Source organism: Leptidea sinapis, chromosome 36 (genome assembly GCF_905404315.1).
Source record: "Leptidea sinapis chromosome 36, ilLepSina1.1, whole genome shotgun sequence".
NCBI classification, from domain to species: Eukaryota; Metazoa; Arthropoda; class Insecta; order Lepidoptera; family Pieridae; genus Leptidea; species Leptidea sinapis.
Window position 1 is genome coordinate 6746350 of NC_066300.1, and position 16112 is coordinate 6762461.

General features: G+C 35.3%; 1 protein-coding gene and 2 non-coding genes across 3 annotated transcripts in view; 1 reads left to right on the forward strand and 2 right to left on the reverse strand.

Moving 5' to 3' along the window:
• The window catches only part of LOC126975439 (eukaryotic translation initiation factor 2-alpha kinase), a 34269-nt gene that overhangs the window by 8932 nt on the left and 9225 nt on the right, over window positions 1-16112 (reverse strand). The window contains exons 5-11 of the mRNA XM_050823329.1: window positions 10169-10328; window positions 8499-8636; window positions 6860-7043; window positions 5570-6026; window positions 4158-4298; window positions 2772-2942; window positions 285-546 (exon numbers count right to left, since the gene is read on the reverse strand). Coding sequence (XP_050679286.1) covers window positions 285-546; window positions 2772-2942; window positions 4158-4298; window positions 5570-6026; window positions 6860-7043; window positions 8499-8636; window positions 10169-10328 — 1513 coding nt within the window. The remainder of the gene's footprint in view (window positions 1-284; window positions 547-2771; window positions 2943-4157; window positions 4299-5569; window positions 6027-6859; window positions 7044-8498; window positions 8637-10168; window positions 10329-16112) is intronic.
• On the reverse strand, window positions 13252-13370 carry LOC126975654 (U5 spliceosomal RNA). The gene has a single exon (XR_007731772.1). It is a non-coding gene; the product is annotated as a U5 spliceosomal RNA (small nuclear RNA).
• LOC126975657 (U5 spliceosomal RNA) lies at window positions 15364-15481 on the forward strand. Its single transcript, XR_007731774.1, has one exon. It is a non-coding gene; the product is annotated as a U5 spliceosomal RNA (small nuclear RNA).

Genomic DNA, 16112 nt, shown 5'->3' on the forward strand with positions numbered 1-16112 from the left:
CATCAAAATCGGTCCAGCCGTTTAGGAGGTAGTTTAATTGTGAATCTAAACCATTCTCGAATCCACCTGAAGACACACACCAATCTCAAATTCACTGGAACACACAAAAATATCATCAAAATCGGCCCAGCCGTTTAGGAGGTAGTTCAATTGTGAATCTAAACCATCCTCGAATCCCCTTGAACTCACACAAAAAATTTCATCCAAATCGGTCCAGCCGTCTAGGAGGAGTTCAGTGACATATACACTCACAGAAGAGTTATATATATAAAGATTTAACCCACCTTTTTCTTTTTACTACCAGTCTTTGTATAGTCACTGTCTCTGACTTTCTCTAGTTGTTTGTTCACGGAGTCACCTCTAGCTTCGCTCGGTGTCTTTGAATGTTCGCTGTTAGCGAACATAATGAACGAGTCGTCATCCCCACTGGTTCTTTTAGATGGAGTGACGTCACGCGACAGTCTAGGACTCTCCGACGTGATGTGGGGCTCCTTCGATGCGTTCTCATCGAAAATAATACTAAATGAATCGTTGCAGCTTAACGATCTGGAAATGAAATGAATATTTATCAAAAGACAGATTATTCTGAAAGGATATAACACCGATTTTTTTATTAATAACTAGCTGACCCGACAGACGTTGTTCTGTATATAATAAATAAAATAATGTTTTAATATGATATTGTCAATAATATATCATAACATCAAAAATTACTTCGTAAAATATGCACCCTGCTGTCGTAATGAAATTGTTTTACAGAAGAACTGTCAAACCGTGCGTCAATAAATTCTCTCATAGAAATTATGTATGGACACATCAAAGGAAAAACAAATTTGTTGTTTTTATTTAATTTAGCAGCATTTTCCTATTTATTATTTCCTTTTAAACCTTCCCATGACTTCCACAAATAATTCAAGACCAAAATTAGCCAAATCGGTCCAGCCGTTCTCGAGTTTTAGCAAGACTAATGAACAGCAATTCATTTTTATATACACTGGCCTGCAAAAGTAAGTATCACACTTTTCAAATTTTTTTTTTCTTAACTATAGAAGGTGGAGATTTAAGATTAAAAACGTTTTGTTGCAAATTTTAAAGGCTTTAATTCTTAGAAACTAAAATTAAACATAAGTAACATTTTTAACTTAAAAAAGATAAAACAATTAAAATAGACATTTTTACTTTAGTGTAAAAAAATTCAACTAAAATGTATTACATGTTATTTAATTTTTAATAACTGGTATTTCCTCCTCGATTACAGCTTCGAGCCGGTTTGACATACTGAACACTAGGTTTCGGAGCCGATGTTGGGGATTATTCTCCCATTCTTCTACCAGGGCCTGCTTTAGTGCCCTGAGGGTAGTAGGTGGTGGTCTGCGAATTCTGACTAGCCTCCCAAGCTCATCCCAGGCGTGTTCAATCGGGTTGAGATCAGGACTTCTTGATGGCCAAGCCATCACGCTGATACCGACCTCCTGAATATACTCTTGTACGATATGAGCCGTGTGTGGCGGGGCATTATCATGCATCAGCATCGATCCATCACCCATATTTGCTAAATACGGCCCTGCATACTCATTGAGATTCTCTTGAGCATATCTTTGCCCAGTGAGGGTGCCATTTTCTATGGCTACTAGCTCTGTGCGACCTTCTGAAGATATGCCAGCCCATACATGTACACTGCCTCCACCGTATTGGACTCTTTCTGAGATTCAGGCTTGAAGGTATCGCTCACCAGCTCGCCTGTAAACACTTCGCCTTCCATCAGAAGTGTAAAGGGAGAATCGAGACTCATCTGCAAACAAAATTCTTGACCATTCTTCTTCATCCCACTGCATGTGTACACGGGCGTATCGCAGTCTCGCTACTCGATGCTGTCTCTCGAGTTTTGGGCCACTCGCTGGTCTTCGGGGTTTCAAATTTGCTTCAGCAAGTCTTCTTCTCACTGTACTGTCACTAATGTAGTCCCGCCGGGGCTGAAGTAGCTGTTGCTGGACTTCAACTGCATTTTGGTGGCGATTTCTTAACACAGTGGAAATAATATAACGATCTTCTCGGGCACTGGTACACCTGGGTCTGCCATTACAAGGTCTCCTCAGATGGTGTCCAGTCTCTTCGTACCTTCGCTTTACCTTCTGGACCGTTCGTACCGTCACACCCACCATTCTTGCAGTGCGACGCATACTGATGCCTAGTTCCAGAAAAGCCATGATCCTAGCACATTCTTCAACTGAAAGAGGCATGATAAATAAATGTTATGTGCTTTTTAGCATAAATTTTTAAAACCCATTAAGACCCATCGATCTTGAAAAAAATTTAAAACAGAAAGAAAAATGTGAATGGTAAAATTGTAATTCGGAAACGTCCACTTTGAAAAAGGAATGGTTTTGTTTTTGAAGTTTTTTTTCAGCCAATTCTTAAAAGAAGGTTACCGACTATAAAATTTTTATGTACAAAATTAAATTCTCTTTGGAGTCCTTTTTATTTCGAAAGTATATCTTGTGAACTTACAACGTTATCCCAATTTTAAAAGTGTGATACTTACTTTTGAAGGCCAGTGTATATAGATTCGACAAATTTCGCGTCATGCCGACGTAACTCCTCGCCTTATCGCGACAATGTGGCCGTCGCATAAGAGATTAAAACTTTTTTGAATACAAAACTGTATTACCCATAGAATTAGTATTTTAAATATTTAACCACTACATACTACACGTTGTAATGTGTGTCAAATCAAAATTCGAAGGAATAATAAATGATATTTTGACTCTTACCTAAGTCTCTTTGGCTCCGCTAGCTTCTTGTCGAATTCGAGTGCGTCGATACACATGTCTAAAGGTTTCTGCATGTTGAGCGTGACGTCACGCTTGCACGGAGACTTGTCCGGCGCCGGGGACGGGTACGTACCGTCTTCGGTTATCGGTACCGACACGTCGCCCAACTCTCTGTGACCAAAAAACTTAATATTATAAACAGCTTACTTACTGTTATTATTTAGGTTGTCTGGCCACGCGTGTCCACTTGGTTCTAGACGAAGCTATCCCGCTCAAAGTCACGCGTGGCGAGTGTAGGTACCTTTATTACATTTGGCTTGGCACCGACTTCAAAGCCAATATTAAAGGTAAAGGTTTGCATAAGAGGTGTATTAATTTAAATTTTTATTATTGTTATTTGATACTATCCAGTTTTTGAAGTCGATTTTTTTAAACGTAGTTTTTTTATTTTTTTACGTTTTGGTGTCATTTAATAATAATATATAATCAACCTGAATGAAAACTCCAAAAAAAGACGTACACAGAAAACAATTATGTCATCCAGGTAGACTATAATTTTCATATAAATGCTCATTAAGTGAAAACTACAGCGCCAAACTATGTAAATTTTTTATGGGACCAAATGCCATCTATTTCGCATCGAACAAAAGAAGAATTACGTAAATAGGATCATAAATCTCAGAGAAATCGGTGTACATACATAAAAAAAATACCGATCGAATTGATAACCTCCTCCTTTTTGAAGTCGGTTAACAATACAGGTAAACTCTCTCATTTAGTACGTCAAGTTTAAACGATCTCCAACCATGGACAGTTCATGAAATCTCCCCACACTATTTCTCACGGGCAACTATAATATCTATATATTATATAAGAGTGGGGCAAACGGGCACGAACCAATAAAAGTTTTGGCGAAAGACAAAATGTTTTTTTTTTCATAAACACAAATTTCAATAGAAATACCCGTCTATAAATCCAACATCTGGGATTTCATCTACAAAAAAAACTCATCATTAAATATTATAACATGCAATCTACAACAAACTACTATTTTCTCGTCTCCTGTCAATCGTCCTCTGAAAACGTCGTTCTGGAAAGCGTGCCGGGTTAAATGTTAAAAGTTTATTTCTACCTTGAGTCCAATGTAAATTCAGATATAATGATAAATACAGGAATATTAATAACAATAATACTTTAAAAGTTGTCAATTATTTTAAATCGTAGAAAATACATCTGACGCTGACATTTAGAAAAAAGAAGCCCACTTGAGTTTGTTGCGCCCGTTCTTAGATCTGAGGCATACTTTTTCGAATGGGGGATAATTTTTGACTTTCAATAAGTGATATCATATCCTATTTTAAATTAAAATATTTAAGTTTGACTAACCGCAACCAGTGCGCGTCGCGTTGCTCTTGCCAACTCGGTGGCGGCTCCTCCAACCAGGCGTTGAAGTATCTTACAATGTGTTCATGCTCCAGTTTAGCGAGTGCCCGCACTTCGCGCAATACTCGCTCACGTCTCGACTCTCTGAAACATTCACGAACAATATCAATCACTCTTGTTACAAAAAGGGTAGAAAATATATATTATACATAATATAATCTACTATGGCGTATACCTCCGACTGGAAAACGGAGGCAAGATTTCCCAAAGTAACAGATATGCCAAGTTTGGGGCTCTCTTCGAAGATTCCACAGGCAACGTCAGATCTCAACTTGGTACCATCAGTATATAATTTAAGGCTCTCTTTTTTCCAAGTAACTGTTTAACCAGTCCTCTCTTGTGGGTAATTCAATACTAAAGTTGCTGATGAAGTCTAATTTCCGCAGCATGGTGTGACTCACCATGTTTTATACAGGATTCCCCAGTAAGGGTTGCTCAAATATAATATATTTAAAATAATTTAATGATTATTCGTCCGCGTATGGGTCTGTGCAAACCTATGCATGCTGGCCCTGGCCTCCTTTTGTAAATACAGATTTATTGGAGGCAGGTTCAGAAGTGTATTAAGCTCTGCTTCCGGCGTGGACCTCGGGGCTACTGTTGTTATTGCGCATGCAGTTTTTTGAAGTCTATACTTAATAATTACTTTGGTTTATAAAATCAATATCGTTTGTAAGATTCTTTCGATGTTACTAATTTCAGTTCCTAAAGATTTACCGTCATTTACCGGCACAAATATGCACAATATCAATGATTCTTGTTACATACAGGGTAGAAAATATATCTAAAAACTGAATACTAAGTAATCCTAAAAATGTTTCACATTTATCTCATCTTTAAATGAAAGTAAAAATATTTTGGATTGTAACATAATCCTGCAATGTCAATGTATGAATGTATGAACGAATCTTGGATATATTCATTTTTCGTATAAACCTAGATTTTTTTTTAAAATCATGATTATGTGATCCCCTTTGATAGAACTTTTTACGCAAATAGTATTCAGTATCGACATTTAGATTATAGATAGGAAACCAATTATTTTTTACAAATTTTATTCAAAACTTGATAAATTTAACAATATTAGCAAACTCTACATTGAACATTTAAAAGATTAAGGGACCCAAAATGGCCCCTTTGTGGCTCCCAAATGTAGAACAGATTCTGTAGTGGTTCTCTCATATCTATTACTACTTTCACATATTATGTTATATATCGACTACGTTGAGGCAATTTAATACACTTGATTTCATGGAATTCTATAAACCTTTTTAAAAAGTTAGCCACAGACACACATTCAAAATGCTTTGGTTAGATTATAAATATATTCAACTTGAAATAATTAAATTACTAACCTTTTCGGCAGCGTGATTCTCTTCACAGCATATGAGCAATGATCAATATTGTTCCTCGCCTCGAATACCACACCAAACCCACCCCGTCCTAAACATCTTAGAGGCGTGAAATCATTCTCGTACCTTCCAGAATATTCCACAACCGGATTCGGTCTTTCATAATGTCTTTCCACAACAATATATTCTTGGTTTATGGGTAATGGTGTGCTTTTGACTTTGGGCGCGAAAAATCTGGGCCAAATCATCAAGTTCATCAATAACGCTGAGCTGATTGCTATCAACAGAACTTCCTTCCACCAGAACCACAGAGAGTACACATGCACATGTATATGGTGATGGTTTGGCTGATCGTCACTGTTGTTCGGGAGTATGATTTCAGGGCCGTCAATGTTTTCTCCTGACACTTGAACGGCTTGATCACAGGTTTCTTGTAGGTACAGAAAGAATCCCTGGTCACCTGAATAAATATTATTATTAATATCAAATATTTTTAAAGTAAACACTAACGCTTGAACAAATAATTGCACAATGAAAAGAAAATATTATAACAGTGGCAATATGAGCATCGGTGTCTTGTACTGTTGCCTGGAGACGCAGTTTCTATAACCGCCTGCCACTCAACATTATTTTTTCAATTTTAAAAGTTTAATTTATATGTACGTTTGTTCGATGCTCCGACAGTGAAGGAAAATATCATTTGGAAGACCTACACACACCTGTAAATAAATTTAAAGGTTGTGTGTGTGTGTGTTGTGTTACGGGTCACCTGGTGTTTAAGAGATCACCACCGCCCACATTCTCTTGCAACGCCAGAGGAATCACAGGAGGGTTGCTAGCTTTTGACAAAAGTTTATACGCTTTTTTTGAAGGTACCCATGTTGTATAGTCCCGGAAACACACAAGGAAGCTCATTCCACAGCTTGGTTGTACGTGGTAAAAAGTACGTAGTTTGCAGACTTGCTTAACACTAATCCCGATGGTACGAGCTTTAAATAATGCTCAACACTAAAATTTGTATGTTCTTGAATGTCCAAAATGTTTAGTGCATCCTGGGTATTCCATTGCAAAGTGACACGTCCGGGAGCATAGACCATGTTTAGCCACAGCATTAACTACTAGTAGTTGCCCTAGGGCAACTTCAAACCAAAGCATAAATAGTGCTTTAACACTACTGTTTGGCGATAGGAAAAGTTGCTGTGGTACTGACCTAGACATCATGCTGCAGAGGGAGCGATAGATGTTAAACATCATAAGACTATTTAAGTCGTAAAATTAGCAAATGAAGATTACCTTTAATATCATTTTTGCCATAGAGCGCGACTACAGACAAAGCATTATCGAAGCCGGTAACCGCTTGGAGCGCCGTGTCGTCGCCGAGTAAGGGCCGTGATTGCTTAACCTTCCACGGGACTGGCTTGTGAGTGAGCGATGTCTCTAGCTTCGCAGCATACTCCTCGCTCTCTTGGATGTACAGCTGTTGACATCTAAAGGTTATTAGCGCCTGGTACCTGGTACCTACATACATACTTTATCTCCTGATCTAATCTTACCTCACGCGTATAAGAAAAATATATGAAAATCCAATCTTTACTTAATGTAGTGGGCAAAACATGTATTTTATTTTATAATTTTTGATATATATAAAAAGTTAATATATATAATTAAAACACAAAATGGCGGAATGTATAAAGTTAATTATTACCGTCTCTTGCAATCTTATTATTAACAATTTTTTTTTTATTTACAATGAAATTAGTTTTCTTTCAATTTTGAACATTTTTTGATTAAAAGAAGACGTCCTAGCAAACTGCCTTTAGGAGCTCCTGAGGGTTTATGTTATGAGTATAGGTTTCTTCGTGTATCCTTTTAGTAGAAAAGTTTGATAGTGATCATTAAGATAGGAAAAAAAACCATATGAATAAGTTTCCCTGTATTTCTATACGTCGAAAGAACTAAAGGGGTATTATGAACAATTATCTCAAAACATTTGCCGAAATCAGTGCAGATTACGCCTACTTGAGAAAGATCAGTTTTAACATCCGACTTAATCACTAGGTACATAATAAAAGATTTGATGTGGTTGATTCAACTTTTAATACATGTTGATGTGGATCAAAATTATGTTTTGTGAAGAATGGGTCTGGTTCTATTCAATTTTTCTCTAAGAGTTTCGCATGGAGATTAATCTTTGAATTGACTGTGATTTGCTATGTCATTTCTCGCTCTTTTTTGTGTATAGGAGTTAAATATTCCGATTTCTATATGTCATGAACTACACCTTCGGTTAATAAGCGATGGAATAATATTTAGAGAGATATCGCAACAATTAATATGAGTGGGATATTATCGGGACCAGCTGACTTGTTTAAGTCGAGAGATTACAGAAATTTACATAATACTTCGTCCACACTGATCTCTATATTGTAAATATCAGCTGTTGAATCATACAATGTAGATTTTCCCGTGTGTGAATGTTACTCGTTAGTTGAATCGATAATTTTCTAACGACTTCTTAACTTGAATCTTCAGTTACGAACACATCATAATACAACCAAGACTGTTGAGGACCAGTTGGAGGCTCCTTTGCACAGCATGCCGGCTACATTATGGGTACCACAGCAGCGCCTACTTCTGCCGTGAAGCAATAATGTGTAAAGAATACTGTGTTTCAGTCTGAAGGGCGCCGTAGCTAGTGCTATTATTACTGGGAAAATGAGACTTAACATCTTATGTCTCATGGTGACGAGCGCAATTCTAGTGCGGCACACAAATAGGCAGGGCCTATCAATTACCATCAGCTGAACGTCCTGCTCGTCTCGTCTCTTATTATCATAAAAAAAAAATTTAACGTGCCACGATAGTATCCCGAGTATGTCACTGATTTAAACACAAGATTCTTAGTATGTGATGTGCCGGTGCGAGTTGGTACCTGTGTTTCGTGCGAGGCCAGGTACAGCGAGGGCGAAGGTGCCGTGGCAAGGAGTGCGTGTGAGGCCTGTCCCAGCACGTCCATGTGAGTGAGCACGCCACCCTGCAGCCGCCATATGTTGGCTACTGGAGCATCCAGCTGAAATCAAGGCAAGTCATGCATATTGCATATGCTTTTGCACATTTAGTGCCTTTTCAGCGGTAGTTGCATATTTTAGAAAAAAAAAATAACACTCAAAAAATTCTACCCAGTAACCTCAGTAGACGTAGAACGCTCCTTTTCCGCTTACAAAAATTTACTAAGCGATCATACTAATAGACACAATTAGAACAGTACTTAGTAGTACATATTTTTAAAGGTAAATCTTAAATTTCATCGTTACCTTAATAGATACATCTTGTAATAGTTTCTTTCACAAATACGATTGTCAGTACAAGCTTTTATAAAATAAAAATATGACCTTTTATTTTCTCCTGTTTAATTGTATGCATATTTTGACCCTTTTTATGGATTTTAGTTATATTACTTGCATATTTGCATGCATAATTTGGGCATTTTTTGTAGCATTTAATCCGGTCTCTACTTATTACATTATTAACAGAGAATCAAATATAGTCTCGAAATCGATTCTATAATTTTATCTTTAAAAATAATTGTATGGGCGTTATAAAGGCTGCACACACAATTGTCTCAATCAAGGAAGGTAAAATAATTTCCCCATCCGGATACTTTATGATAGCCGATCAGTCCTAAAGGCCTTACATAGTTACAACATGATGTCGGACTGCCATCTGACTCTGAGATATTTTATTTTATTTTTTTATGAAAATACGGGACGAGACAAACAAGACGGAGACAGCTGATGGCAATTGGTACACCCCCTACCCATTACAATGCAGTGCCGTTCGGGATTATTGAAAAACCCAAAAATTCTGAGCGGCATAAGATATTAAATCCCAGTACTTTCACTAGCTATGGCGCCCTTCAGACCGAAATACAGTTATGTTTTCACATTACTGCTTCACGGCAGAAATAGGCGCCGTTGTGGTACCCATAATCTAGCCGGCTTCCTTTGCAAAGGAGCCTCCCACTGGTTTTATTATATTATTATTATTTATTTATTTATTTTAACCCGTAGTTATTACATTCTAATACGCTTAAAATATATTGAATATTAACAAAATATGAGTTGAATGTACAACAAATTAAGGTGTAACAACATTCACAGTCATTGCTTTCGTGACGCCAAGAACACAATAATATAAAATAAAACAAAAATTAAAAAATCAAGGTACATACGAATTTTATATAAGGTAGGGTAGTAGAGATATGCAAAAACAATGACGTAACCTTACAATGGATTAAATATATATATATATAGGTTTTAGCGGGCTGTATATATACCTATTATATTATTAATGATGGTGGGAAACTATTAAAAAAAATTGTACTTTATTAAGTTGATTCTTGAAGTATAAATAACACGGAAAACGAACGAAATTAATTCAAAATGCAGAAATACTACAGCGTATTGAACGTTCCTTTGCAGCCATTTGTATTATACGTCAAAATTAGTTACTTAGGCACAAAAAATTTGCTGTCAAACATATGGAACAGCTCTCCAGTGGCATTTATACCGGTCAGTGTTACAAGGTGATACCTGAACATACCCTGTGTTGCCACAGTACGAGGTTTGTGTCTGGATGTCTGACCGCCACCACACCTTCGGGCAGGGCTACGGCGATGGTGACCGCCGCGGGGACCGTCGTTTTACCGACGCATTCGCGACGACTGACCGCCAGCTGGTGTTCTGCCACACTGAAGTTCCATCTGCAAAAGTATCAAAATTTACAGATAAATTATCACTAACAATTATCAATTTTTATTCAAAATAACATTCATAATTACTTATTGAACGTCAAAAACTACCGCCCATTCAAAAAAGACTGCCTCAGACCTGAGAAGAATGTGCGCAAACGTTTATTAACATCGTAACACATTTGTTTTGTACATTTTCTAGGATCATATTGTAGAAGCATATACATCGCCCAACAAAAAACTTAGGTACTTACTTGACCCAGCCTAGTAGTATCCAAATGGATGATGTAATGTTAATTTTATAATAAAACTCCTTTGACATTTTCGATCCCTTCATGCGCAAAGAGTTTCAACAGACAGCCACATTCTTATTGCTCGATGCGTGGTATCTGTATGAATTTCAATAAAAGAACATTTTCGTTTACGCGCGTTGCACACTACGAGAACATCGCGCGCCATAAAAAAAAAGTACGTTATTCGAATCCCCGCCATTTTTCTTATTGTTTTGTTTACAAAAAAAGAGCGATTCAAGTACAGAACAGTTGCATACTACAGGTATTGCAGGCGGAGGACACAATATGGTAAGTTGAAATGAAATGAAATGATTTATTTGTATGAATCGTGGTAACATAGTTGTTAACAATTAATTGGTGTACAGCACAATTCGCCAATATATCGGCATACAAATATTTGATTGTCAATATTGGAATATCATATTTAATTTATACTTATACGTTCTTAATACACATTACATAGCTTTAATTCAATGAGATAATATAAAATAAACATTAGTTTGTAGGTACCTCTCAAAAATTACATTTGAATACTATTATTTTTGGCTAAAGAATTCTTTTAAACTATAAAAGCATTTATCTATTAGCCATAATTTTAATTTTTTATGCATTAATGTTTTAGGCATCTCTCTAATATTCTTTGGAAGGTGGTTAAATACCCTAATACACATAACATTTGCGTTATTTTGATGAAGCGCTGTTCTACAGTATGGCATCAGAAGGCGAGTTGGATCTCTTAATCCTAATATGGAATAGTCCTTTGCTGGTTTAAAAAGTTCACCATGTTTTTTAATGAACATACAAATTTCTAATATATATAGACCAGTAAGCGTTAACAGACGGTGCTTTTTGAATAATGGTCTACACGATTCTAGAGGACTGACATTGCATAAAGCTCTTATACATTTTTTTTGTGCCAGAAAAACATTTGAAATATTAGTGGAGTTTCCCCATAGTATTAACCCGTACCGTAAAACTGACGCAATATAACCGTGGTATGCAGTAAGTGCAGCATTAAAGGATACAGTTTGTCTGAGCCTTCTTAAAGCGAAAACGAACTTATTTATTTTGCCTGCCACTGTATCACATTGAGCTTTCCAGTTACATACAGAAATGCAAGTTAAAGTATTTAACTAAGCCTGTTTAATTATGTTTAGACTGAAGATTACAATAACAATACATATCATCAGTCAGATTAATTTGGTTATTGTTCTACTGCGCGCTCACATCTTGTGCAATCTAACATACTACGGAAGTACATTCGGTAAGCCACTACGGTCTATATTGACAGGATTTCGTCTCTTACTATTATTACTATTTATTTCTAGCTGACCCGGCAAACGTTGTTTTGCCATATAAATTGTATTGATCTTTTCTATGCTAGTTGATAAGAGATGGCGCTAGTTGTATTCATTAGTAACAATCACACTTCTTTTATCTTAATATATATATCTCGTGTCACAATGTTTGTCCTCAATGGACTCCTAAACTAATGAACGGATTTTAATGGTGATTACTTCATGGAGTGCAGTTTGGTGCAACTTGAGAGATAGGGTAGTTTTTATTTCGATTTGGGACCCATAAATATTTTTATTTTCAATATTTGTTTTGTATGGACATATTTTCTATGAGAGAATTTAGTGACGCACGGTTTGACAGTTCCGCTGTGAAACAATTTCATTCTAACAACAGGGAGCATATTTACGAAATAATTTTTGATGTTTTGAAATATAAAACAGTTGTTTTTTTACTATCTACAGAACAACGTCTGTCGGGTCAGCTAGTATTTTGTATAATTCACACTATAATTTTATAAACTATAGCCTATTTGTTATTCTGGTGTGTAAGCTACATTATTGTAAAGTTTCATCAAAATCTATTCAGTAGATTTTGCGTTAAAGAAGTTCAAACATACACCCAGCCATACAAACTTTCACATTTATAATATTAGTAGGATTATTGTAGTATTTACAACTCTCTCCCAATACGTGTGACGTTTTGTGATGGAACGGATTGATTGACGTGAGGCATACGTCACAAATGTCATGTTACACAGTATATTCGTGCGGGTAACTCGTAGCGAACCCGCTGCTAGCCTTTACATATGAAATTCAATGATTTTTTGGCAATCAATGTATTGTGTGATGTAAGTAACGGAATGCCTTGGATATTGCGATTTGCGAGAAATTGTTCACGAGTTTTTGTAATAACATGTGCTTCAATTTTTAGTACAGCACTCGTCAATGAGCGTAGAACAAGGTTAATATTTAAATTTATTTGTAAGACAAGTAATGGAAGAGAAATTATTGTTCAATTAGTGTAATGTTATGCTTGAAGGAAAATAATTATAACAATTCAAGTTTTTTACTCAAGTAAGGTAAAGCTTGCCGCTATAATATCGATAAAAAAAAAGTGTGAATATAAGAAATAAAGAAACATGCTATCGAGTTAAATTAATGTAGCTCTTGATCTGAGAGCGCTCTGACTGTGTTCATACAAAACTGACATAAACATGCCGATATATTATGCCGCGAAGGGACAATCAAGCATACTATTTATACATTTTGTTATATTAAGATTGAATGTATAGATGTCAATCAATCAGTGTATCCCCACGTCATCAAACAAATTTTATTATTAATAAGTCTCACCGAAGTGAACCTGTCCAAAAACACAATTAGACTCATTTGAGTGTTCCTCTCCACGGAAATCTTTAGTAAAAGGCGAAAGATTTATACGTTATGAAGAGAAACCAGAGTAACGAGCAAGCGAATTTCAAAACACCCTAGGTTTTGTGAAAGAATATTACTAGTGCGTTGTGGAATACACTTGTGCATAAGAAGCGACATCTAGCGACATTTTAACAAACCACTGGACCATGATTGATAATCAATATAATTTAGGTACGTTAAATGGATTCAATCATTTTCTACTTTAGGTATTGATAAAAATTGATAAGCTTTTCCAAATATATAATATATCTAGATTTTTTTGATTTACAAGTAGGTACTTATATTCAACAAAAAGATGCTCATAAAACATATTGCTAAAAATAAGCTAATCTTATTACTCTATAAATAATAATTTAATGCACATTAATGTGCCTATACATTCCAATGGCAGATTACTTAAAATTTGGTATAATTATTTTACAATATTTTATGATAAATGATCCCAATTGTTTCCGCTAACTTTCACAAAATCACTTTCAACAAATGTTGCGCCTATATACGGCACCTTTATGAGCTGTTGAAACTTCAGATGCTGTAACGAGGGTAACTCTTGTAGTTATGACATAAGGATCATAATTTGTTTCATTTTTAAAAGATATAGATTCCTGCCAAATAAAAACACTTAATTCCATTAATTTTCTATTAATAAACTCGGCTGCCTTCAATCTTATTCATAAATCAACCAAAATCTGTGCAATCATAAGGATTAGATTTAACTTGTAAAAGTTAAACTTTTCAAGAACATCCAATGAACGCTTAGCCTAGTTATTGGTGACTTTGACCTACAGTTTGGAATACCGGGTTCGAATCCCGGTTCGGGTAAAAAGTATTTATTGAAACTTCACCACGTTCTAGAGAGTACAATAATTGCCAACGTAACGTTATTACTTCAGACGTTGCACGTTAAACGCTTGGCTTTAGTGTTGGGGGTTGGGACATTGACCTCGTCTGACTTTGACCCACTTTGACTTATTTCTCGTCTGCCCCGCAGACGTTATCTATTTACATAACATCGCAGTCTCCACCTGACACTGTGAAACTCATTAATTCGAAGCTATTTGTCGCATACTTTAATGTTGTAATGTTTTTCTTGAATCCTTTTTGGAGAATAATCTTTTAGTTTTAAATTTGACTTAAATTTGAAACATTTACGAGATATTTATATAACAATCAGAAATTCACTTAAAATAGTTTTCCTTAATTTATACCATATCAAAAATATTATTGGTATTAGTAATGCGGTAATTGTATAATTATGATAGCAAACTTTACTGCCAAAGTATTTGGAATTGATAGCTGTAGTATGTAGCACTGTCATCATGTATGATTAATGTGCATTAAATTATTATTTATAGTAAGAAGATCAGATTATTATTTTAAGCAATTAGTATATAAGTACTGCTAATACCAAAAAACTAGTGTGCTCTAGAGCACACGACTGGAATAAAACAAAATATTTATTTATAGAATTGTTCAAGAACGACATGAAATTATTACGAAATAATCTAAATGTGTGCTGGAACGCATATAGAAGTGAAACTTCAACGGACAAAGTTTAAAAACAAATACTTCAATGTATCCGGCCAATATTTAATTAAACTTATTACAAAGAAACATATTGAAAAAGAAAATATAAAAAAAATCCAAAAAAATAACGTACCAAAAAACATATTTATATAAAAAAAATAACTTCCCTTCGCCTCGGCTGACCACTCTTTTCGAAATGTTCCGTCACGCTTCTTCACTCCCCAAGTCATGTGTAACGAAATTTTACTAAAAATATATAGAAGAAAATATTGAGTAGAGCTTAACAATTTTTATCTTTACAGTAAAATGAATGAATCCATAGAATATTATTTACTTATCTTGAATTATATTGTGTATCAATCGGGGGCCAAGATCAAAGAAATAATGGTTCGCTTAAATATCGCTAGATGTCGCTTCTTATGCACAAGTGTTTTCTAGGACGCACTAGCAATATTCTTTCACAAAACCTCGGGTGTTTTGAAATTTGTTGATTCTTTACTCTGGTTTCTCTTCAAAACGTATAAATCTTTCGCCTTTTACTAAAGATTTCCGTGGAGAGGAACACTCAAATGAGTCTAATTATGTTTTTGGACAGTTTCACTTCGGTGAAACTAATAAATATGAAAATTTGTATAATTACGTGGGGTGAACATTGATCGATTGATCGAGTGACACATCACCACCATCATATTCGCACAGTCGTACTTCGGAGGTTAGTTCCAGCGTTCCTCAAATATACTTATTTCCTAATTCCTTTCTTACTTGCCTAATGCCTTATCAGCAATCCATACTTCATATTATATTCTTTAGTAGTAAAATATATTTTGTCTCTTGACTGACTTGAAAATAATGCGTAGGTTTACGTCAATGTGTAGGAGGTAGGTACCTACTTTATTATAATACTAGCTGACCCGACAGACGTTGTTCTGAATATAATAAATAAAATAATGTTTTTTATAAATTTGTCAATAATATTTCATAATATCAAGAATTATTCAGTAAAATATGCTCCCTGTTGTTATAATGAAATTGTTTCACAGCAGAACTGTCAAACCGAGCATCAATAAATTATCTCATAGAAAATATGTCCATAAAAAACAAATATTGGAAATAAGAATAATTGCTTTAGATTGTAAATTTTCTCCCACAATGACAACACTTTGTCAATGGTGGGTGAATTAAACCTCCTTGTGTGTTTACCGGCAGGTACTTTGTCTAGTCAAAGTTCGAATCACAATATTTTA